Source organism: Mycteria americana, chromosome 1 (genome assembly GCF_035582795.1).
Source record: "Mycteria americana isolate JAX WOST 10 ecotype Jacksonville Zoo and Gardens chromosome 1, USCA_MyAme_1.0, whole genome shotgun sequence".
Taxonomy (NCBI): Eukaryota; Metazoa; Chordata; class Aves; order Ciconiiformes; family Ciconiidae; genus Mycteria; species Mycteria americana.
Window position 1 is genome coordinate 18,194,682 of NC_134365.1, and position 26,649 is coordinate 18,221,330.

A 26,649-nucleotide genomic window follows, 5' to 3' on the forward strand; every position below is an offset into this window, starting at 1 on the left:
GATAAATTTCAATTCAAACTGGAGGTACTTTGGTTAAATGCTGGAACTGTATTTTTCCACAGTAGAGAGGGAAAAATAGGGCTTTATTTCTATTTATTAAAAAAGTTTACTGTAAGAAAGAATAGTGTTCTTTATATAGCTTTTTCAGTTTGTATTAACTGTGATGTTTGAGAAATACTGAGTTTAGAGTTCATGCAATCAGATAGAAGTTGAATTGCGTGTTGCCAACAGCACAAGTTTGTCATTCGTGTCTGCTGACAGAGGGTGCCAGAAATGCTTTTGGAAACTTCATTTGAAGGTAGCTTATGAAATGAGTTAAGAAAAATCATACTACTATTTTTTTTTAAGTGCCTCCGGTTGAACACTCCAAAACTGGTAATTCGTGAAGTTGAACAATACCCTTTTCTCCAACATTTACAGTGTGCTATATGCTGAATTTAGCTACTATTATTTTGAATGGTTGAATAATGGTTGAATCACTAAGGATACTTCAGCCCACAACTGTACTTCAGTAAAGTACACTTGTATTTAGTTGATTTCTGAGATTTCATTCCAGTTGCAGGGGTTCACAATGCTTTAATTTCACCCTGGCTAGCTTTTATTTCTCCACTGTCTTAATCAGCACTGACAATTCACCAACCTTTCTGTCTTTGTTTCCAAGTCCTCTAATTGCAGCCTTCATCTTTTTCTTTCTTTTTTTTTTACCCCCTTGAAATTGAAGATGTTTTCTCTTTCTAGAACCATTAAGCTGTTGTTTAAAGGACATATTTCTTTACAGCCATGGAAATGAGAACTTCCAACTTTTTTGAACAATCTTGTGTTAATAGGCATGCTGCTAGTTTTGCAGCTGTGTACTTGTAGGTGCTTATAGGAGGTATCCCTGCAGTCATGTGAAGTGACCTTGATTATATAAATTAGCATATGCAGCTCATGAATTCTTCAATTCCCATATTCATATGCTGACACTTTCTAGGTTGTTTGGATTCTGTGTTTATTAGGCACTTTTTTCCAAATTCTTCTCTTGAGAAGCAAGATTTAGATGCAAGTCTGCATATACATGCAGCAAATGCAAGTCTGCATTTTAGTTTGGAATAGTAGTACAGTTCTGAAGCCAATTCCCCTTTTGTCTTCACTTGCCTCCTATTGGTTTGGTTCATGGAATGTTTTTGGTGTTAATTCCTTTCTGAGGAAATTTAATGGTAACCTCTTTTGCAGCTATATATCAAAGAGGCTCCAACACGTAATGTCGCCTAGTGGGGACATACGTGTCTGAAGGCAATGACCTGGACAGCTCTGAACCACATGAATGGTGGGAATATCACATTTGAGGGCTCAAGGCTAAATCTAGTCTGAAGTAAAATCCAAGACTAAATTGAGTGTGAAGTAAGATGCAAATTCAAACTGCGTTTACTGTAGCTGTAGAAGCCTCAGCCTGAACTGCTCTGATCTTCTCATCATCTTCTATTGCCCTGAGTTACTTGCTAATGTAAATGCAGACATGAGCTTTCAGATAACCCTGTTTGGTCCCTCTCACATAGTCCTGGATTAAGTAGGCACTATCTCAAGGCCAGTAGTGCATTTTGTTATTATATGGAGATCTCTGCAGTGTATCAGATACATCTTAGTCTGTATCTAATGTTACTCAGTGCATCTTCAACCTCTGCCAAAAAGATTTAAAAGCTGCGCACATTTTTTCTATAGTCATTTCACACTGTTTGTGCTTGGTTAACAAAAGTTCAAATGCGTCTAGTTTTGCTGTCATTGCCATATCATGATAGAATCACCAAGTATCATCATACAAGGTAAAATTAATCATGTATTTGTGCACCCGTACATCAGAACCTAGTCCCTTGTTTATTATCATTAATACAAAAAGTAGTGTTTGTATAGAAAATTTTCAAGTTTTGTCACAGTATAGAATGTTGTGTTGATAATAGAGTTGAAAACAAGGAGGACCTGTCCTTCACAAGCTCCAGAGTTGAAAATAAGGACCTATCCTTATTCCAACTTAAGTACAATAGGAGATATCTGTCCTGCTACTAACCTCATATTCTGATCTCCCTTATACCAAGGTGAGGTTTGTTATGACAGGGTGGTTATAAATCTGCGAGGTTTGTGCTGTAGCTGTAGCAGATTGCACGTTAATTTTATTCATTAATGGAGTATGAATCATCTTTTAAAATAAAAAATTTAGTAAAACTCGGGGGGGGGGAGGAATAAAGCAATGTTTAGATAATGTTATGACTGCCAGAACAACAAATTCAAGAAGGCAAAATTATAATAGATCATTTTCTTTTCTGCAGTTCTTTGAATCAGACCTGTTAACAATTGCCAGACATGCTTGGTCAGTTGTTTCTTATTTTGGACTTTCTGGATATTTCTAATAGAAGACAGAACTACAGCATTATATAGTCTTATTTACAGCATAGTATGTGGCTATAAAATATAGAATATACTTTATTTACAAACTATGTTTTAAATATTTCAGTGTGTGACTTAGTAATTTTTTCCTGTCTAGCTCAACAATTCAAAAAATTGTCATGTTATTTTCCATACATGTAAACTAGTTACAAATTCCATGTACATTTTTAAAATATAAATGCATCTTCACAAACAAGCATACAGGTAGTTATGCTTCATTTTTGCTAATTTATTCTTTTGGTGAGAGGAGTGTGTTTATAAATGCCATCGTCCTTATTCAGTGTGCTTCAGTTCATTTTCCTTGGAATTATGCATTGGACAGATGTGATATTGGTGCTTTTCAATTTAAATGCAGTAGCATCCACTAAGGAAGTTGCAGTACCCGTATTTCTAAGGGCAGTGTATGTTTTTGAAACTGATTGATTGTGTTAATCTAATCAAACTGTCAAAGCAATCCTTCTTACAACATCCTTCTTCATAAACCCATTTGAACTTGTAAGCCTTTTATGCCTTTTCCTCAGCAGAAAGTAAGCATGGATGACAGTCAAAGGGAAAAGGATTTAGAAATGAGAATATTCAGAAAGATTTAACTGGCAAGCTGATATGTAGCTGTGAGAAATGAAGAGGAAAACAACATCATGCCCGTTGCTCATCAACAATAATTGAAATATAGTTCATAAACGTATAGCTGATACTTTAAAAAGAACTAAGGTACCTATTTTCTAGACTTTTTAATATAGCATTTCAATCAAAGATACTTTTCTTTTTGAGGATAGGTGATTAGCAGTGATTCATACAAAGTCCACATTATCTTCCTGTGTGATGATCTTTCAGCCTGCAGATTAAGTCATATTTAAAAACAGAGGTTCATTATAAGATGTTCATTTCTGATTTTGGTGTGAGGTTGTTTTTTTTTCCTACTGACTAAAATTGAGTTTTGTTTTTTTTGAGAGGGAGTTTGGTAAGAATTCCAGAAAACTTTGTAATCATCTGGAAATAACTAGAAAATAATAACAGCACCTATAGCATTGTTTGAGATAATTCTTGCTAGATATGTATAGCTGCATTTTCCACGTAAATCTTGGTTTGCTTTAAAAACAATTCTCTGAAATGTGCCATCCTTTGTTTTTCAAATATATTTTTTTCTGCTCTTCCTTCCACGTACATTTTATTCCAGCACTTGGCAATGTAACCCAGTAGAGAAAGTTAACTTCCTCCTTTGGTCTGCAAATACATGAGGAGAGCTGGCCTCTTCATTCAGTCTGGTTCAGCAGGTTGCTTGATTTGCTGACAAAGAAATGAGTGAAGCAAAGTGTCAAGAAAAAAAATCAATACAAATATTTTACATAAAACCTGATTTGTATTATGGCAAATTAGGTCTTTGTTTTTCAGCTAAGCCAAGAAAGCCTTTAATTAGATAAACAATTATTCATTAAAACTGTATTTTTTATGGGATTGTGATAGGTAGAACTTTTTGTGTGAATAAACTCTTACTCAAAGTACAAGGTGGTTTCCTTCAAGTGTTAGTATTACTCACAGAGGCAAGGCCTGCTTTTTGTTCATCTGCTTCTGTCTTTACTGCTTCCTTTTCCTGGTCTCAGGCAAATATCAGATTTGACCTCCAATGTTTCCAGTAATTCAGTTTTTCATTATTTATATCTTATTTAGTTCCACACTCTTGCAAGATAGATCTTGGAAGCTTTTTATTCTTCACTAAACATTAATATCAGTCCTATATGAGTTTACAAGCCAGGAGAACATATATTTGGAAAGAAATATTTCTTTAATTTTAAACATGATGGCTTTCCACTATGGACAAGACATTTGTATTGTTTAACAGCATTAGCAAAAACTAATGTTATTCCTTCCGCTGGCGAGCAGGGAGGGAGTGGGGAGAACAAAGTATAATAGAAATGAATTGTCTTGGATTTAATGTTTCTGAAAAAAACAGTTGTGTTAACATGCTTTGATCCCTTAAAGAACTGATTGTAAAATCAGGGGAAACTAAGGAAATTCTTTCATCTTTTTGAGTCATTTAAAACCATTCTGCATTTGTTTTTCTTCCAGTTTGTTCCTTTATGTAAGAACTAAATATACCGCATTACTAGGTTTTAGACATATTGCTAAGTCTAGGTCATTAACAGAAAATTATGCCAAGTCAGAGTAATGCTGCAGATGCTTTTATTGTAGTAAATTTTAGTCTCTGAAAAGGACTTTTTAATGAGGAATTTAACAATTACTCATTTCAGTATTAAAATGTAATGGGTATCTGTTTTCTTTTAGATGTGTTTGAATTTTTATTTGTATGATTTAAGCTACTCTATGTATTTTGTCACCTTAGCTTTTTTCAGATTAATCAACTTGTTCCTGTAAATAGTTTTTCCTAGTGTCATTTCTAAAAATTCTGCTGGTATCAGTAGAAAAGTAGACATTGTGGAGTTAAATCTTCATTAAATGTTCTACTCACTCACCAATGCAGTAATTTTTTTTTTTTTTTTCCATTTTGCCCTTATTCTGCTTCCTTGGTTTCAGGAATACAAATAAATCCTCATTCAGAAAACTCTTTGTATTTAGAAAGAGTTCTTGGAAGTATGAAGATGAGCAGATGTGGAAGAAATTTCCTGTAGTAAAGGAAATTTTCCTTTAGTAAAGACTTCCTGAAGAAATCTTTACTAAAGCACGTGGCGTTAACTACAAGCTTAATCTCATGCTTAATCCTGAAACTGATGCCCAGGAGTTCATTAATGTTGTGTAAAACCAGCTTGTTAACAACTTTGAGAGGTCTTTAGCTCATCAAGCATGTGTCATCTTGCAATCTACCTTTGGTGCAGCCTAGTGCCTTTGAATAATGTTATTTACTGAAACCAAGTGTGAGCTATAAGTGCTTTGTTGTTCTCCTGTCAGTGGGGGGTTTGGACTTGTGGTATCTCAGCTGCCATTCATTTCCTTCCTTCTGCCTATGGCTGTGAGGAGGATCCTGTTCTAATTTAGCTTTATTGTTTATTAGACATAATTAAGCTTAAGCAAGGCATAGGGAGCTGGGCAGTTCCATATTGCACTGTTGTGAGAGGAGGCAGGGGATGGCTGTCTGGCCTCATTAGAAGCAATCATTTCTGGCCCCTTTCCACATGTGATGTGGTTCAGTTTTACTGCCTGCATGTGCTAATAACTATTTGTTAGGCCATAATTAGTATAACAGTTACGGTAAGTTTTTGTTGCTCACCCATACTAAAAAAAAAAAAAAAAAAAGCCTCTTTACTGATTTCGCTTGATGTCTTCTCTTCCCTGACTGAGAGTTCTCTGCATACATTATTGGGAAAGAGTGTCACCAAAATACTATATGCTAAAGTCTAGCACCACTGAAGGTGCAATTTTAGCTATGTACTTTCACTGGGGAAGGTGTTTTGTAGAGGTCCATCCTGAGTTTTGATCCTTTCACAAGCGTGATTGAGAGGTGCAGGAGACAATATGTAAAACATTCCTACTGGAAAAGTTGCTGCTCATATGACTGGATCATTGTAGCTCCTCAAGAAAACATCATCAGTTGAGTCACTCATTAAGTGACATTAAGTTTTAATGTATCTCCAGTATGCTGAGATGTCAGTTTATGTTCTCAAAACAGTGTTCAGAAGCCCCATTCACTTGCCATGTCAACGCCTTATTCCTGAGAAGGAGCACAAAGGTTCTCCATGCAGGAGTTGATGCTGACAGATACTTCACAGCAGAGAGATTTTACTGTATTCCTGTTTGCTCTAAAATGGACTGTAGAGTGTAGTGCACTATTGAAATAATCGGCTTCTGGTCAAGTAACACAAAGGCTTTTCACAGTCTACAGCACCATCCTTTCTCTTCATCCTTAATGGAACAGCACAGGAATTTAAATAAGCTCACATGCAAGGAAGATTTTTTTTTTAATATATATAAAAATTTTAACTGAGGGCAAAAAATAAGAACATTTTAGTGAATATAAGGAAACAGAAGCATAAACACATTGGTTTTGAGATTATGAATTATAAGATTTACGGAATGAATGGACTTGCAGCCTAGTGTTGATTTAAAAGAGAATGTCCTAAAAAAGAATGAATTTTCTTAGGGTAGTTGCTGCATTTTGTTTGCCAAGTTTTTTGATGTCTTTCCTCCTTTCAGCCACTCTTTCTTTTATTTGCAAGATTGTGTATATTTTTCAGTATCATTATGAAAATAAGTTTTGATTGAAATCTTTTAAAAATATTTAGTGGAAATAAGCTTTCTAGAGGAAAAACACTGTTGTATAGCTGCTCAGAAAGTGGAGTTTATCATAACTAGCTGTTGAAATATAAATTTTTGTAAAGCGTTTTATAATATTTTTATTACTGAAAATCTCCCAATATACTTGAGCTAGAAAGATACACTTTTGTTTGTTCTTCCTGCTAAAGCATAGCTTGCTTTCATGGTTGAGTGTTGACGATGTATTTGAAATTACAAAAATAAAACAAAAAAAACTCTGAGTCAGTCATAATAGCAATATTAAATTATGAATGACAGTTCAGTTTCCTGCCCGAGTTGTTTGATAACTTCGTTGACACGGTAGTCTAGATTCTGAGGGCATACTAGTAGAGATTTCATATCGGGCTAAATCCCTTGTTTTGACTAAAGCAATGTGCACAACAGTCAACGGTACAGGGAGGAGACAGACTGAGCTATCAAAAGATTCTACTTAAAATATTTACAATCATCCATTTTTGGATCTGGATCTCTTGTTTTCTTCTCTTTATTATAATGAGCAAGAACAAGGCTATTCTTAGGTCCTTGCATCAGCAAAAATAAAAGGAGCTTAAGGAGAATTGAGTATTAACAGATGAGACATTCTGTACTGAAATTCTGAATACCTTTCTCACTAGTAGAATAATTATTCCGCCCATCCCTTTCTTCTGACAAATGGAACACAACTGCTGCCAGTTAAGTCTATTAATTGTATCCTTTATATCAACTTCCAACTCTTTCTATTAAACTGTTATATGCTCTATTTAGTATGTTATTCTGTAGATATGTTTCTTAGCGTTGGCACTCAACAGATATTTATTTTTGTCATGCATGCATTCCTCTGCAAGAGTGAGGGAGTGTGAAAGAATGTGTAGAGCAGTGTCAGATGAAGCTCATTGCTATTCTAACAGCATGACTGCGCTCCTTTAGGAGGGCATTCAATCCTTGGCATTCATTCCCTCACACTGATGTGATAACAGAATAAAGGAGCTTTACAGCTGATTGAAGTCAAGTAGTAGGGCCATTGTAAAGGCTCACAAGAAGATTACTGATGAATACCATTACTGCTGGAGGTTGGACTAGCAATTGTGCATGTCCATGCTTTCTCACAGAGAGTGAATAATGAAAGAGGGCGTGTGTTAATAATTATGAATTAGCTATGCTTTCCTTTTCTAGAGGGAAGATGGTGGTGTCCATTTGACTTCAAAGTGCTAAGAAATATGTGATAAATGTTTACCAAGTTCTCAGAAATCTTCATTTTTTAAGTGCTAATTGGATCTGTGGCTGTATTATTTTTCTAGTTCTGAATATCAGAATAAAGAAAATTGGGCATGATATTCTGTTTTAGTCTGGAGTCAAAAGGTGGTTGGCCACTTCAGGAATTAATGGAAATTCACAGTTTTTCCCATCTTTTGCACTGCAGCATTCTCATTTTTCTTGTGACAGGAGACAGATTGAAGGCTTTAAATTTATTGCAGTATATTGAACATTCTTTGCTTATAAACGAAGCAGATGGCTGAGATAAAATCGCAGACTCTTCTGTGGTTTAGTTTGGCTGAACATTTTTGAAACTAAAATACTTTGTGTATGATTGTCTTTTCCTGGAGAGAGAGAGAGAGAGAGTATATGGGGAAACATGTCAAATTCCCAGTCTGACTCTCATTTATTTCTGTTATGCTTGTAAGTGATGATGGAAATAGAAGATACAAAAACTTTGCAGGAAGCCTTTCATGTGCAAGAGGATAATTTTTAACTACCTGTACTACCTCTGACAGGACTCTGGATACTCAGTAAAACCTCAGGTTGGCCTGAGCATGGAGATGGGTTAACACAGCTCCTCCTCTTTCACTTGAAAGCATTCTAAAAAGGCTTTTTGAATTGTTTAAAGGCTGGTTTTTATTAAGTAGAAGTTAGAATAATTAGTTTCTTTACTAGTCACAGAATTCTTTTTATTTATGAGAGAGCAGAAGTAAAAGGAGTTTGTAGGCAACTTTACGTGCATTCAATGCATCTTTGTAGGGCAGGTTTGCTTCCAGGTTTGATTTCTAACTTTGAGTGTCTGCATTGGCAAATAGTGCAGTGCAATAGGAGTGGATCTATGGAGAGAAACTCTACAATGCAAGCCATGATTCAGTACATGAATGTATGTGAGAATGTATTTCAAAAGAATGCTTGCAATCCAAACCAGAACACTGCAGTCGCTGTGCCCTTAATGACTTTCTGAATCCTAGCAAGCTCCTCGGAGCCCTCTCTGGCCTCTACAAGATTTCTTTCATCAAACTCTGTTCGCTTCTTGGTCCTCTCATCAGTCTTTCTGGCTCTGGTTAGTGCAGACCCCCAGTTCTCTGCTGTAATTTTTCTGCTTCACTGTGGTCGCTGGAACTTTCCTTCCCAGGTGTCCTCAGTTGCTCTGAAGGGAAGCTCTTAAAGGATCTTGCTTTCCCTCTGAAGGCATCATCCTGACCTCCTGGTGTCTGTTTTTGAAAAAGAATATAACCCACACAAACTGAAAACTTATGTATCAAACTGACAATCTTTCACAATAGTCTTGTATTGGATCATCATAAATATCCATATGATTACTGTACACTGTATTATATAACTTTAAACATATATTCCATTGGTTTTGATAGATGACAATAATTAGACACTATGCTGTGATTTTTTTTTTGTCCTTTATCTGTCTTTGAGAACAATGGCAATAATTCCGTAGATTGTGTTGATACCTCTGAATGAAAAAGGTATTATGAAAAGTAATAAACGGAAATGATGCCTCCAACTTATATTTGCTCTTGATTTGTTTCTAATGGAACTTTTATGAAACACGATAAATAGTATTGAAAATGCAAGTTTTATGTAGTGACTTAGGAAATAGTAATAATACCTTGAATAAGCTAAATAGATATAAAAAGCTATACAGCAGGATTTTTTGCATTCTAGGCAGAAATAAATAGTTTATTTTGGAGGGGAAACACGGTCTAGTAGATAGGGCAATAGGGAGAACAGTTGAAATGCCTGTGCTTTCTTGCTTTTTCATTTAAATACCGTCAATTTTTTGTTTTCTACTTTGCAAAAAGTTATGGATGAAAATTTCCAGACAATGTCAATAGTCTACCATTTTCTTTTCTTTCCGTAAATGGAGAACAGATTTTTTGAAAGGTTTGTATAAATTATTAAATACAAATCAGCTCAACAAAAACTGTATCTTCTGATTATCCTTTAATAAATTCTCATGTAGCTGAAAAAAATTCTTATACATTGTGCTCAAATACCTTTCCACAAAATTAACAGTAGCATTTTCATGATTGAGACTTTAAGTTCTAGTAGTCTTCCTGTTTGTTAATAAACAGGTTTTTCTTCTTTCCAACTAGATTCTTTCTGTGTTCGTAGTAATTTATCAAACCTGCAGAAAAGCAGTGTGTTAGTGGGAAAACAAATCAATCTGTCCTTTCTGAAAGGTATAAACAACTTTCATTAATGATACTTTTTTAAAGCTTAGGTTGCAGATAGAGGAAAATTGTCTGTTAAGTATGTTTTAACTTCATTCTAATATTTCAGGAAAAATTGCTTTTATTGGGGTGATGTGCTGTTGTTTTATTTTGAAATAATCCAACACCTGCTTTTTAATAAAACATTTTCATAATTAAAAACTTTGCTCTGGTTGAGATTTCCATAAGGTACAATTTGAAATACATTTTGTTGCATGATGCTGTATCAGTTTTTGAAGTTAATACTTAAGTACAGACTAACTGTTTGTATGATTGCAGTATATTTTTATTTTTTTAAGTTTTAAGTGTGATTGATAATATAATCTCTGAATACCTGCTATGTAAATTAGGGATGTGGTAAAGAGGTTTTCGGTTTTCTGCCTTGTAAATTCCCTTCCCCTGTGGTATTGAGTCCCGTTTCATTACACATGCATTCTTCATTTCTTTTATTCTAACTGGGCTATGAGGTTTTTTTGTTTGTTTTTCTTTTAAATTCTCTTTGTCTCTGGTCTTGTATCCTTTATGGATACAGAACTCTGCAGTTTGGATCCCTGTAGGCTGTCAACGAGGAGTGCGTGACAACCTTTACTTTGCGCCTGTTTCCATAGGAGCAGCACCTTGTTGTTTTTCAGAAATGAGTATTAATTTGGTTTATAGTTTAAGACTCCAGGGATGTAGAGGCTTTTCACAGCCTTCTAAAACTAGCCACGCTTTATTGAGGTAACATAAAAAATAAATAGCCCTAGAAGTGTTCATGATAGAGTCCTTGCTGTCTGAAGTTATGTGGCAAATGCAGATTCTTGAAAGGTGTCCAGAATCCATTTTCAGTAGCTCATCGCTAGTCCTGAGAATTGTAAAACTTCTGGAATCAGTTAATTGTTTGACACCGTTATTTCTATCCCTGCGCCTGGACAAGCAGTTTCTGCATGGCTCTGGGTGTCTCTTCAGTGTGTCAACCTTCAGTAGAACTTCAGGTGAGCTGATTTCTTTGTTTCGCAGCTCATTTTGCAACGCATATCGGTTGGTTAGAGCACATTTCTTTCAACTAATAGTGCTGTACTGCCTCCATTTTGACTGGAATGAGCTACAGACTCTGTCAGTATATGGTGAGCTTCATCTTTCCACAGAACTATTCTGTAATAGCAAAGCTATTATACTGGTAAGTTTTTAATATTATCCTGAAAAATAACATGTACAGAAAACAGTTTTCCAAAATGGTATTAGATGATCAGTATTGGCCATCATAAAATCTCTGCATGCATTTTTTGGTAAGGTATAGAAAATCTAATTGCAGTAAATCTGTTTTATTTTTTATTTAATTTTTCTACACCCTTTATCATTTTGATATTAATTTAGGGTATTTGGGAATCAAGAAATACCAGTGTACACAAAATAACTGGGGATGAGTAAGCTGTGTCAAAAATCTTGTAGCTAGGTACCAAATGAAGCTATATTTGCAGCTTAAATGATATCTGAGATATTAAAACATTGGCATTGACCTAAATTTATGTTTGAACACACAACTTGACATCCTTCTTTCCAACATTTCAGGGTATATTCTAGCCAGATTTTAAAGCCTAAAAGTTCAAAGTCTTCAGTCTTCATTGCTATAAGCAGAATCATGTGATAAAAATCTGTTTAATTCATTCAAAAAATATTATAAAGCTGAAGGACAGATGGAGGAAACAATTACATTTTGATAATACATCTATTAATAGATAAATCTATTATTTTAGTTCACAACTTGGGTAGATAATATTTTGTTTGGTTTCTGTTGCAGTTTTCTAGAGGCTGAATTGTTATTTTGCGAAATATTTGTTCCTTTCACATACATTTTGTTGATAAAATTCATCCTGAAGTCTGGCAGCATGATTTTTTTATGATTGTCTTATTGTTGCTTGTTACAACTTAATAAAAGAGATTTGAAGAAAATTATATGGAAGTATAATTTTTTCTTTTATTATAGTAAAAAACAAATCCAGTAAGAGTCATTTATAACCTCAGTAGGCACTCTTTTGAAGGCTTGCGTAAAATAAATTGTAAAATGCTTCAGAAAACTTGGAGCGATGTTTAGGAATCTAATGCAGTATGCAGTGCCCAGGTTGTTTAGTAGGACTAGTATTGTGCTTTTGAATTATTTGGTCAATAGTTCTTGATTAAGGAATTTGCAGAAGTACTATACTAGATATTAACTGTGAATTTCAGCTGAATATTCTGTGTTCAGCCAAAAATTTCAGCCAGAAAGCTTCTATTTGGATCAAAGCTGTCCTCCCACTTTGAGCTGCTTAAGTCTGTGGAGGTAGTGATTAGGACACTCTTGCTCGCTTTGTCATCTGTTGGAAGTGTCTCAAGATACTGGTACTGAAGACTCAACCCTTTAAATGTCAGCATGGATTAATGGAGAGATGCTCACAGAAGCTGGTGGAAAGAAAAAAGCAAGCCGTGTTTATTAGCAATGAGTGATTTGAATAGCTTAAACTTTAAACTCTGGTGATGTCGTGTCAAATGTGAAAAACGTGAAGGTGTACTGGTCACCTCAGGCTGTCAGTATGGAAGAAGCTGTTGTAGGGCAAGGGCTTTTCAAGCTACTTGGCTGTGCTGTATCTGTGATGGAGTAAGGTTGTCCAGAAAAAAACCCCTGCATTATTGGTGATATTGGAATTAATAAAGTTGTATGCAGGTGGTAATACCTTAAAATTTGCCTCACTTTCTGCCACTTTTTTCTTCATTTACAGTGTGGCAGGATATTCTTGTAGAAGCTTTTCTCAACAAAGCGGTTGCAATCTGTATACTTAGGAAAGCATTGATCATTAGCGTATGATACACCTGAGCTGGAGAACAGTATGAGAGTATTATGTGTCATAATTGCTCAGGGCTCTTTAGGGTCAAGCCAGATCTTTCAGTTTGCAGAGATAAGAGTAGTAGCATCAGAGTTAACCTCCAGAGAACCTTGATAAAGCAGTGTGACAACTCTACAGGTGTTGCCATTCCCATGTAAGTCTTTTGTTTCATGCTGCTGTCTTCAATCAGTGGTCTGGTGTAAAGACTGATTATTAGTGCAGACTTTGACTTGATTGTTCTGCTGTCCACCAGGTTTTGATTTTCAGCATTTTGAGAGGATTCAAATCAAAGAGCTTACCTTGATTCAATGCCCTGAGAGATACTTAAGTACTGAGCAGGCTGTGGCAGCCATTGATACATGTTGCATCTTCAGAACAATAGTGTAATTCACAGGAAATATTTTTGTTGAAGCTAATAAAGTCAATTATATTTAGTAGTTTCTCATTCTGATCAGAGTTCAGCAAAGCTGCACCCTCTCATCACTATTATTTTATTTCTGTACAAACCAGTTGGTGGATGGGAATAGCAGTGGTCTGGAGAGTGTTTTTTTGATCAGCTTGGTGAGTCTTTTGTATAAACCATTTAGGTAAGAAGCAGCTTATCTTATTCATCCAGACAAGATCAAGCTCCTGGTGATAGCTATCAAATATCTAACGAATTTAATTAAAATGCATGCATTATTAACATTTCCAGCTGTGATATTGAGTGACTAGCAATTTTCAGATACTTGGAATGAGTAATGGTGTTGGCTTTTCAGTTGCTTTTGACATCACCCCTTTTATAAACCTGCAGTTTTGCAGAATCACAACTATAGAGCCTTTGTGCTGGACGTAGCTGAAAAGCAGCTGCCTAGTGTTTTCAGATGTTGTGCTTTTTCTTCTCTTTAATCAGTGAAGATGCTGCTGCATTCAGCAGCTGCCTACTTTTGTTTCTGTGGCATTATTAGTATGTTAGTTTTAATAGAAGCTGAATGAAATGTAAAACATGCAGGCCAAGGAATGTTGTTAAGCAGTCATATGGTCACAAAAAGCTTGGTGCAATTAGATCATCATCACGAGATAAGATTGTACATTCAGTCGAATTGCTATCACTAGGTAGAGACTGATTCAGATAGTGTTGCTCTGCAAGGAAGCAGTATTTTCATGAATAAGTGTTAAGATTTTTTGCAGGCCAGCAAGTGGAGGAAAATACCGGTTCCAACTATTTCCTAGTCTCCAGAGGAATACTGGTGATCAGCAATTAAGGATTTTGTTGCTGCTTTGTAGAATGTAATGTGGTTTAATGATGAGAGAAGGGGATGAAAAAACCTAACAGGGTATCTTGAGTATTTTTTAATGGCTGTGCTAGAAACTTGCGTGGTGTTCTTGACTCTGTGTCATGACTTGACTCTGTCATGACTAAGCTTGGAAAGATTAGCTTAGAAACAGGAAAGGAAGGCAATAGCTCGTGCTTATTACTAAATACCTTTTTTGGTATTTCTCTTTCCACTATACGATCCACTTACCTTCTTAGTCAACAAGACCACTTATTGGAAAACGTGACTGAATGTGATAGACATATTTGTTCATTCTCAGTTCTTATGGTGTGTTCCTTGAAAGAAAAAAAAAAGTCATTAGAATAGTTTGCATAAATTTAGTTGTTGTTATTATTAAGAAGAAAATAGGTCTTTCTTAGACCACACAAGGTTGGTATAAATGTAATTTCATGTTCAGAATCTAATAAGAAATCTTCACAAAACATTTACATATTACATTGATGTAATCATCCCTTCATTTTACGAATGTGGGCATTTGAGGATTGTAGAGTTTCTGTTCACTGGACAAGAATTCAGTAATGTCTTTATTGGATTACTTAATATGCTTTACTCAAATGACCAGTAATATTTCATTTAAGCGTTCATTGCAATCAGAATACCATCTTTTGTCCAAAAAGGCACACGTGTAACCCTCCATATCTGGAATTAACATAAGTGGCCTAAAACATGTTTAATGAGAGGATGTCTTTGAATTACATGTTGAGAGTGTGTCAGTAAGCATATTCTTGTTATTTGCTGAGAAGTTCGAATAAGCAACTATTGGTTTTTAATACTGTTATTTAGATGTTGGTTTTGTCTTTCAGTATAAATGTGATATGTATTTGTACAGTTATTCAAATGATTTTTTTCAATTGTGAAGTGTTGAGCCAACACTTTTTACTTTTAGGTCTGCTTTGAATAATTAATTTAATAATTTTTATTAAAGCTAATAATATGATAAAGATAAAGCCAATTAATCAAACAATTATACAACTATTATAACAACTATTTCAGTACCTTTGAAATATGGGGGCTAAAAGTTCTAGTGGTTATCTTGAGCATGGATTATGTATTTCAGCAAAATGTGATAACCGATGAGTATCTGCAGAGAAGGATATCATTGTGCTCTTTTTAATGAACTAACAATTTCATACAAAAAATTCAGCAGTCCCTTTGTTTAGAATAAAAGTTTACATGTAAATGAGGCCAGTGCTGAGACTGTATTTAAACAATGCTGACAGTTCTTCTATTGTGTCCATTAATTAATTTCCCAGCATCAAGGTTCTCTGGGAGTGAACTGCAAAAATAATTAAAATGATACATGAGGTAAATAGTTTAGAAATTCAAAAGGTGAAATAGGGAATGAGTGTAGTAAATATTAGTCACACTGCTTATTTGTGCTCATTTGCCTTTTATAAGCAGGTTACTGAGGAAGTATGATCCAGTTTTGATTCACATGATCTACTGAAGTTCTACTCACAGGTGGAAAAGTTGCCATATTCTTTTTTTAATCAATGGTGCCTGTCCTTGTTTGAAATCAGTAGTCTGCTTAAAGCAGGTTAACATTTATGTAAAAATATTTTGCCTTACAGCAGAGTTCTTCAGAATTAAATCAGTTGCAGCATATTTTTACTAATGATCTGGATTTAGTGTGTGCTTTGTAAGGTAAATCATATCTTTAAGTAGAATTCTGTGAATAAAAGCAGTTTTGGTTTTGGTGTGACACAGCTTTGCTTTTTTTCACCACAGTTTTGGCCAACTAATTGGTGTCAAGTCACTACTTGAGAAGGAATTTAAATGTTTTAAGTTCAAATTAAGTTAGTGATTTCAGATAGAATAAATAGGTCTTAATTAGAAGGAAACTTCAAAACAAGTTTCTTTCCAGCTGGACAATCATGTCTGAATAATTGAAGCCCAACTTTAAGCCTAGCTTAAAATAAAAGAAGTCTTTGCAATAAATGTTCTTTCTGTCATTGAATGTAGGTGAAGCAAAGATGAGATTTAAATTTTGGTATCCCAAATGTGCATGCCTTTGAAAATATTTTGTCTGGAGGTTTTCACTCAAATCTGCTATATAACCTATTAAAAGAGAAACAGCCTGCAGCTTTTAGAAAATGTTTTCTTCAACTTCACCTGTGCTGGGGCGGGGCAAGTAGTCTGTCACTTTTGGTTTATCCTCATCTTTCTGCTCCTCAGCCTTTCCATAACAACTTAGTACTTGCATAACTTCTGTCATGCAAGAGGGATTTTAAGTTACGGTGGGGGCCATTTGAGTAAATTAAAGATGCAAAATGAATTTTCTGGGAAATAGCTAGAGGGTTAGACTTTTCAAGTATGTGTACGTTTTTGAAAAGACTTGGTAGCGTCGTCTAAGTGGACTAAGGGGTGTAGGGAAGTGTATGCTTCAGCTGTATACTCATGCAAGAAACAAAATACATTGTACGCTTCTGTTTCATGCTGTTAGAGGAAGTAAAGGACATAGTGATGCTGAATGTTAATTACATAGAGATTCTCTACTTTAAGTCATTACACTGCGCCATGGCTTGGTAAGATAATTAGGTACCATATTAATGGCTCTAACTGAAATACTTTGTTCTTTAATACATTAACTATGGTGAAGGAAAGAAAATATAGCTGTAAGTAATCAACCACTTTCTAAAACCTAAACAGTGTAAATTATCCACTGTTATTGATGAGGACTTACAATGTTATGTAGCTGTTATTTGTTAATGCACTGAAACCAGCCTGGAGTAGTTCCGTTAGTTCTTGCTGCTGGTTCTGCTGTTCTCATCTCCTAACAAGTTAGGAGTTTTTGGTCTTAAATACTTACATGGAAGAAAAACTTGCAGAAAGTATTTTTTTTCTACTAGCGGAGCCATAAATATGTATATTTGATTGGGGTTTTATATCTCATTTCTCACCATTATGTTGTTTATTGTTAGCTAAAATAGCAGTGATTGATTATCACTGGTAGAATTCATGCTCACGACCCTGTTCTTGCTATGTTCTGCCTAGCCATAACTAGTAGGTAAAATGGAAGTTGTTTGCCTTCTGCTTTGTAGAAATTCAAAGCAGCAGATTAAGTAATATTTTCTCCAGTAAGTACAAAGAACAACTAATGGTCACTCTTCACTGCAGATGAGAAGAGGCTTATTAACACGGGAAATTACAGAAAAGAAATCACTAAGCTTTCTGATAGTTTGTATAATTCTTCCTTGTATATCTAGGTTCTTTTCAAAGTAATGTTGGAAATAAGTGTTGCAAAATGTAATTGTTCTCCCTGTGTAGAGTTCAGCGTCACCTTGCATTTGTATTGAAGGCATTCTCCAAGAAAACTGCCTTATTCCACTTTATTCTGTAAATACCCAGTTCAGCAAGAAAGGACTATAAGGGAGTTGCACAAGAAGCTCCATTCCTTTGCTAAGATCTAGCACCTTTCCTGTGTGTGAAGGTCGTAAACCACCACCCCTGAGGAGATAAATAACTAGAAAAGAAAAACACATTTCAGTATTGGATGTGAAGGTATCTCATTGAGTGAGAATCCACTTGACATCCTAGTCATGATGAACTCTTTATAAATTTCATGATGAATTCTTTAAATGAACCAAAGGAGAAACACTGAATTTTTTTCACCACAGTTTAATTCTGGAAAAGCTAGGACAAAAAAGTCAAATACACACTTGAAATTAGTTATTTTTTATTCTGTTTGAATTGAACATATTAGCAAGTGAAGAGGACAGTAATTTAAACTCCACAAGCTAATGTAGAAAGTTATATGAAAGATGCTTCTTAAAACTAAATGATTAATGGGAGACTGGATAAATCAAGTAAATAGTAATTATCAATAGCATCCATTTATATTTGATATTGATTAATAGTCTTACCATGAATTTTGCAGGCCACATGGAGTATTCTAACAAGGCAAAACACTGATCCAAAAAAATTCCAGCAGTGGTCTGTGTTCCTTGTGGCTGGGATTTTGCAGCAGAGGTTTATATCGCAAGTCATCTTGTGTGAACTGTTGCCAAGTTGTTGACTAGATCAGAGAGGCCAACTACTAAATGGTTATGAAAACTGATCTTCACCTAGTTTTCAGCATAAATTTGCCAAATCTAATAGAACATTGTAAGATAAATAATTTTTTTTGAACATTCCTAGCAGGAATAGGAGATGTGAACACACCTTGTAAAGGTTTTTTTTAAAATAGCTCTTCTATAAGGGACCTACAATGAGTGCTAAGGGTTGAGATAATAATTTTTGCATGGTGTTTTGGCTGTGCCAGATACTTCTAGCTTGCTGTTATGACCTGAAAATGGTGGTTTCCATTACAGATTTTAAAGTGCTATGAAACGCGTTTGGATCAGGTTTGGTTTTAATGCAAAGATCAAACTAACCCATTGTCCTGGTTTCAGCTGGGATAGAGTTAATTTTCTTTATAGTGGCTGGTATGGGGCTATGCTTTGGATTTGTGCTGAAAACAGTGTTGATAACACAGAGATGTTTTAGTTGTTGCTGCACTAGTCAAGGACTTTTCAGCCTCCCATGCTCTGCCAGGTGCAGAAATTGGGAGGGGGCACAGCCAGGATAGTTGATCCAAACTGACCAAAGGGCTATTCCATACCATATGGCATCATGCTCAGCTTTATATAAGCTGGGGAAGAAGAAGGAAGGGGGGGGAGAACGTTTGGAGTGATGGTGTTTGTCTTCCCAAGGAACCATTACGCGTGATGGAGCCCTGCTTTCCTGGAGATGGCTGAACACCTGCCTGCCCATGGGAAGGAGTGAATGAATTCCTTGTTTTGCTTTGCTTGCGTGCACGCCTTTTGCTTTCCCTGTTAAACTGTCTTTATCTCAACCCTCGAGTTTTCTCAGTTTTACTCTTCCAATTCTCTCCCCCATCCCACGGGGGGGAAGTGAGCGAGCAGCTGTGTGGGGCTTAGTTGCCGTCTGGGATTAAACCACGACACCCATAAATTTTCATATTAATTGATGGATGTTTGCATTAGAAACAGGTACTTATAGGCCTCAACTCTAAGTAAGATTGTTTTTTGGGTTTGGGTTTTTTTTAAAGCATAAATGATCCAACTTTGTTGCTGTGTTTATTGTCAGATTAGATTCAGTTTAGACAATTGCGTTGGTCACTTACTGTTTTTAGGATCATGCCCTTGGGAATAGTCATGGTGAAGCAAAAACAATGATAGAAGACAATCCAGAATGTGCTAACTCAACCAAAAAAAATGTTTTTAATAGGTATTTTATGTATAACTGTAAAATACTTTTTAGCATGTATCATGACTAAAATTTAAATTTTTAGCACTACAGAATAATCAAAATTTCATTATATAACTGACTGCAAAACTGACAGGCAGGAGAAGGTTATGATCCTACATGAGTTTGTAGGCTGCTGTGTACAATGAAAATAGTTGCAATCCTCAAAGTATTCCAGTATCTTTTAGAATGACAAGATTTAGGTGACTTCAATACAGTGTTCTCTAAACTTAATCATAATATTCTTTCACCATGAGTAAATATGACATTTTAAGAACATGTTGTCATGATTTTTGTAGTGAGAAATCATAACTTGCAAAGCTTTAAGAGCCAGTGAACATATGCACCAGGTTGATGTAGCTTATTGAGATTGCTGAAAACAGTGAAGAAGGTGCTTCACTAAAGGTTGTTAAAGAAAAAACACTGCAGTGGGATTAACAGGAATGTCCTTGTATGGATAGTAACTGTCTGGAAGATGGAAAGCAGATGGTAGAAATAAGCAGTCAGGTTTCAAAATTAAAGGAAATCACATGTAGTGCTTTGTGATGAGGCTTTAGCTGTTTCTGTTGAAGTGATTGGAAAAGGGATACAGGAGTGAGACAACAAAGTTTGCTGCCAACACTGTGTTATTCAGAGTAGTAAAGGTGAGAGGTTGACAGCAAGGAGCTGCAGGACTTCATGTTGCTGTAAATAGCCAGGCAGTAAATAACAGGTGAAATTCCACGTGGACATATATAAAGTGGTATTGTGCATGTGTGTTTGGAATAATTCTAACTGTACCTGTACAGCTATGGGCTTCAAGTTAGCTTTCTACACTGAAGCACCAGAGGAAAATACCAGCTTGGGAACAGTCAAGAAAGAAAAATAAAAAAACCCAAAGGCTAGGAATTACTGGGGAAGGAAAGGAGAACAAAATATCATTATGCAGCTATATGAGTTATGTTCTCTCAGTGTCTTACATGCTGTATATGGTTTGGACTCTATTTCAAAACCAGAAAAGTACAGGAAAGGATGCTTAAGAAGGCTGAGCAAAGATGGTGGAACCGGTATATGAGGAATGGTGGAATAGACCAAAAATTTCTAGTCTGCGAAAGAGAAGGGACTGAAGAAAGTGAATAGGAAGTGATTGTTCATATTCTCTTTCAATGAGGTAACTGAACAGCTTTGAATAAAGCTAGCAGGTGTTGGGTTTAAAACAGACATGCTATATAGCACACACTTGCATTTTGGAATTCTTTTGCCACAGGACTTTGTGATTACCAAAAAAACTTACAGTTGCAAAAAGCTTTGGGCAGAGAAGTGAAGACAAATGCATTAACAGCTATTAAATGGGCATATTCTACAGCTTGTGTACGGACATCTCTGAGCATGAAATCACTGGAAGGTGGAAGAGTGTTCTGGGGAGGTACTGGTGTATGTTTGCCCTCTTAGTCATCTGCTGTTCGTCATTTCTGGTGGCAGGATAGTTACCCTGCTGGACCTCTCTCTGGTTTGCTCATGCTGTGTTGCTTGTCAGACTGGAACTCTGAGACTCAGTTTTGACAGCGGGTTGAGTCTGTGCCAGGAACTCGGAGCTCCTCACTGATGGAAGAGGCAAATCTTGGAGGAGCAGCCAGCATATTCCACTTTCCGTGATGATCCTGCACTGGCTTCTTTCTCTTTTTCTGCCATAGATTGCTTGGATATTTTTAGAAAAATTACTTAAACCTGTTTACAGCTAAACTAACTGCTCTTTGTAATATAGTAAAAACTGAGTTGCTTAAAGTTACTTTATTCATCTGTAATCATAAAGTGTTTGGAAGCCCTTGTGTCTGAGCCATTATTTGCGTGTGAAATGTGGTGGTTTAATACCTAACCCTGGCACAATTTCATAGGTTTAATCATTCTGAGTACTTAAAAAATAATCACGTATTGTATTTACTCTATCAACAAATGTAATACCATGACATATTACCCTCCCTAAATGCTGAAGTATCCAGGGTATGGGAGGCGGGTTAGACTAATCGTTGACTAGACAATAATCAGTCTAGTCATATAACAAAATTTGCATTCTTTCAGTGATTGTCTAGTTCAAGAAGTCTGGGGAGTGCAGTATAAAGAATGCCTTTCATTTCAGCTGCAGAGGAGATCTAGCATTTGCAGGGCAATGAGGTATTTGTGATGTTAACAATCTAAATGATTTTTATTGATAATGACAGGTGGTTCTTAGATAATGTGCTCTGAGCCGTCTGTAATATGTTCAGAATAAGTCTTCTGGAAGGTTGTACATCTGTCTTGAGATCTTTTGCTAAAATATTTAAATCAAGGTCATTGTTTATATTTGATTTTGAATAGCTTTTAGCTGGTAGTCTGCATTTCTGTACATTTAGAGATCAAACTGTTTTTAACTTCAAAAGCTACAAATGGAAAAGTATAATAGGTAGCAGGTGTTAGAAAAGGCAATTATGCATTAGCTGTTTTACTCAATTTCCAAAACTGTCTAAAACTATCCATTGGAAATACTTTGTAGCCTAGACTTATCTCTCAAGCATGATGGATTTTTAAATCTATAGGGGGATATGCATTTTTTCTCTAATGAATTGCATATTTAAACCTATTTGGTTTCATTTAAAAGAGCTGAAGAAAATTGTATTGGGGAAAAAAAAAGTTGAACAGAAAAATCTCAAGAAAAAGCACAGGTTCTTATATACTTCCAGATATTTTTTCTGTAATTCCTCAAAAACATTTTCAAATTCCAATATTATAGTTCTGGGGGTTTTTTTTGCTTTTAATTTTTTTTAAGCCACTTATCTTGACTTTCTGGCTACGGAAGAATTTTCTTTATTATGTGATCATAGAATGAATTCTTGGGCTTAAAATCAGAATCTTAGGTTATTATCAGAAAAAAGAATACTCTGATGATCTAATTTGACTACCTGTGTAACATTGTTTTGTGAGTCAATGTAAGAGAGAGCAAAAAAAACAATTTTGCCAACAGCTACTGCAAATTGACTTTGAAAGTTAAAATGCTGCTTTCAGACAGATTTCTGTAATCCTGCCCCCTTCTTCCCTCTGCTTTTCAAGAACTTACATAATGTTGGAGGACTGAGGAGAAGAAAGGAAGATTAGTATGTATTAATACCAAACCAAGTTCCTTTCAGTTCCTTCTGTCTTGCCCATGTCATGTAATTAAAGAAATGTAAACCTGTATTATATTCAGGTAGGATAACAAATAATCCAATACATAGAGTATCCTGATTAATAATTATTATTTTAAATGAAATTTTCCTGCCTACAGACTATTCAGTCTTCCTACTTCTTCTGCAAAAATAGTCTTGCTCTTTCTTAATCTACCCTCAGCAGTATTTCTGTACTTCTCTTCATCTGTTCAGCAATCTCAATCCAGCTTTATTTCCCTCCATCCTGTAACCATCATTTTTCTTCATCCCTGCTTTCCTGTTTGATTGCAAATGCTCAGGCTGGTGCCACGCTCTTCAGTTACTTGTTCTTTGAAGTAAATCTTAACACAGATCATAGTGCACCAGGTAAAGGTTAACTGAGCTGGTTCTTACTATGCCAGAAAGTCTTCACCAGTGACAGCACATACTGCGGAGCGGGCTTCTGGAACATGTGTTGGTGGTTTCTTGTGTAGACTGTTGACTTAGTCTTAAACACAGTCTGTTTTTGTGGGACGTTACTATCCTGTTTGCCTTCCAAATTTGAAGAAAGGTTGTTACTTTTATGAGATTATGTTGTGTATTCCAAAATAATAGAAAGTTTGCATGTAGGATTAAAGGCTGCTACTTGAAAGGACATTTTTAAAATTCCTGTTAAAAGTGAGAAATTGGTTGCAGTTCAGTGCTGAGAAAGAATAGACCACAAGTACTGTTTCTACACTTAATTTTTAAAATTTTAAAATATTTTTTCCTCATTTTAGAGATGAAAATGTTACAAAAGATTATCAAAGGCTGAATGTAAAAAATACTGCATGTTCTGTAAATTTATTTACACAATAAAGTAGGAAGAGGGCTGTTTTCCTAGCATTGGCTTTCTGCATTTTTTAGAGTTGTGTTTGATTATTCAAATATTGCCACAATAGTATCTGATATGATAAGTGGTAGCAACACTTTGCTTACAAGTGTGTCTTCTTGAGATACCATTTTATGCTTTTATATATGTTAACTTTGCATCCCAAGAGAAATGTCAATACTAAAGTAAAAGAGGTGGATTTTTCAGGAGGATGGTAGCGAGTACATGATTCTGTAAAACTCTAACTTTAATATTGTAAATTGGACTTTACTTTGATTTTTCTGATTAAGACAAACTCTAGGGAGAAGTCTAGTTAGAATTACCATATGCTTCGTCTGTCCTGGGATTTTACAATGTAATTCAAGTCATGTTATTCAAGAACAGTGTTTTCCTAGAGCAGGAAAAATATCACACGATTTTATAATAAGAATCTTCCTTTTCTGGTTCCAAAATTAACTAATTCCTATTTTTAGTTCCAACTACGCTTTTAAACTTAAAACTTCCCTGCAAATAATTGGCCTTATCTCTCTCTTCTTGACTCCTACTGATTTGGTGGTCAGGATGATCTGTAGTTTCTGTAGCTGCTAGCACGGTGTTTGTACCAACTCCTCGTAGTACGCTATGCACTTCTGTCAGTCAAGGGTGGAGGAGAAGGAAAACTATGAGGAGGAGAATATTTTTCCTTCTCCACTTGTGATAGCAGTGAGGTTACTTTATTGCACTGTTACAAATGTTTTGTGGAATACTTTAAATACCGTGCTCTTCTAGGTTAAATAGCAATAAAACAGATATTTTATCATGTTATGTTTTACATGCGAAGTTTTTTCAGTTCACTTTACTTGAGCAGAACACTGTATTTTTCTAAAGAGTAAACGTTAGTTTTGGAATGACCAGTAGAGAATATGAAAAAGATTGCTATACTTTTAAAGCGCTACAATTAGATCTTATACATTATTTAGATATCAGCATTTAAGTATCCCTACATTTAGCAGATTATGTAGCTTAATTTTATAATTATTATTTTTAAATGGTATTCTAATGAGATTTTACATAGCATTAGTTCACAGTCATCACATTGATAATTAAATATAATTATTTTTTCAGTTCTCAGTGGTATAGAAAATAAAATCTAAGATTAATTTGGTAATACGAGAAAACTTAGTGAAGTCTTTTAAAAGTAGGATCACAAATTTTTCTAAACTCTTAGGTATACTTATAAAATCTTAATTTCTAGGGGGAGTTTTATAAAGTGACTGAATCAGCTGACTTGAACTAGAACAGAAAGCTGCAGATCTGAATACAAATCTGAGTGTAAATGTTTTGTGTTACAAGGAGTAGATTTTTTTCCTTCAGTAAAAACTTCTAGTTCAGTCAAATACAGACCAAGTTGTATATTTTTTAAAATGCTTAATAATTTCCTATAGCATAATTTATAATAAAAAAGCTACTAGTGTCAAATGAAACTACGTATGCTTCATCTCCCTTATTAAGAGCTTGCTTAAGGACATGAAGCGTAGATTCACGCCACAATATTGAGTTAGACAGTACAGTATTTCATGCCAGATATAAGCTAATGGATAACATCACAAATGGAGAAACACATCTTTAAAGAATGAATTTAAATATGAGAAATGCATACCTCACCTTAATTCCCGTTACAGATAATAGCTATGAATAGGTTTGGCATAGATGAAATGCATACATGGTTGTGATACGGAGAGAGAGAGATTTAGCTGACATTTGTAGTTAGTAGTGAATGCCATAAAAATACACTTGGGCTATATGGTGTTCAAAAGTATTATTTGGGTATTGAAATGATGATTTATTTTTATTTTTTCTAGTCTGAACCAGAGGGTTTTTCTCACTTCCACTTGTACGTCTGTGCTGCCTTCCTTGTCAGGTGGAGGAAAGAGATCCTGGAAGAGAAAGATTTTCAAGTAAGTGAAGGGGATATTTTTCAAGCACAGGGTGGTATTTATTAAATTTAGCTTCCTAGTGTTATTTGGGGATGAATATATGACAAAATAGTAGCAGTTGCAGCAAGACTGACAGTGTCTGGCTGACTGTTAGAGTTGCTCCAAAACTGTTAGACCTGAAGTGATGGACTATAAGCAGTAGGAGATGTATTTTCTTTGTCCACGCTGGAAAAAAAAATGTTGTTTTAACTGAGACAGACTTTGAGAAGATGATTTCTGGAGATGCTGTTACAAGTAAAGCCTTGGTATTTCACAAAGAGATTTTGTGAAAAGGTAACTGGATTTTTTTTTAATCTTAAATGCATCACTGGAGTTATTTATTTATAATTTCTCATCTGTATAATATAACAGCACACTCTAACAAGGTGATGTTCATTCTTTCAAAAAAGCTAGGCAAGCAGTCTTTTAAAATAAGGAGCCTGTTTTTCAGTGGGAAATAAAAGGACTGTAAGAGTATTTACTTCAGGTCCTTACATTACAAAACCTTACATTTTCCCAGCAAAGAGCATATCAGGGAGTTGTTTGGAATGGGATTTGAATATAGTAAATAGGAGAATCATTTGCATACCCCTGTAGAACTTCAGTTATGTTTGTGAACTGGTAACAGTTCACTTTCATAGAAATATTTTATATTGAATTTTACCCTATGATACACATGCAGTGCCTGAAAGGTGTTAAAGTCCTGTTTACAGGCTGACTGTAAACAAACCATGCTGCAAAGCCCACACCATGCCTGCCCCAGGGAAATGGCCCGTTACCAGCTTACTTTCTCTGCAGCTGACTGAACTCTGTTGCCCTGTACAAATGAACCATTGTGTAAATTTGTGTATCACTTCAGTCTATTTTATCTTTCTTCATAAAATGATTTATTCAGAGCACTTGAACTGTCGTTGCGTATCTTTGCAATAAATAAATGCCTAAGGGCACAACATAACTTTAATTTATACTACCTGCTAACACTGTCAGATTTTCTCAATTTATGGGTTTTTGTCAAAAACAACTTTAGTGTTCGCAGCCATGCCTCTCAACTACAATTGTTCACTGTTAATCCTTCCTATTAAATTTTTCCTGTTGATTTCCTGCACCAAAGTTCATAACTTTCCCCTCTCTG

General features: G+C 35.3%; 1 protein-coding gene across 2 annotated transcripts in view; it reads left to right on the top strand.

Moving 5' to 3' along the window:
* TBC1D22A (TBC1 domain family member 22A) overlaps nucleotides 1-26,649 on the top strand; it is a 189,268-nt gene that overhangs the window by 125,132 nt on the left and 37,487 nt on the right. The window contains exon 12 of one of the 2 annotated variants that reach the window (XM_075492382.1): nucleotides 10,684-11,396. In XM_075492382.1, coding sequence (XP_075348497.1) covers nucleotides 10,684-10,875 — 192 coding nt within the window. In that variant the 3' untranslated portion in view covers nucleotides 10,876-11,396. Of the gene's footprint in view, nucleotides 1-10,683; nucleotides 11,397-25,403; nucleotides 25,500-26,649 lie in introns of those variants that run through there. The other variant, XM_075492373.1, reaches the window with a different exon arrangement.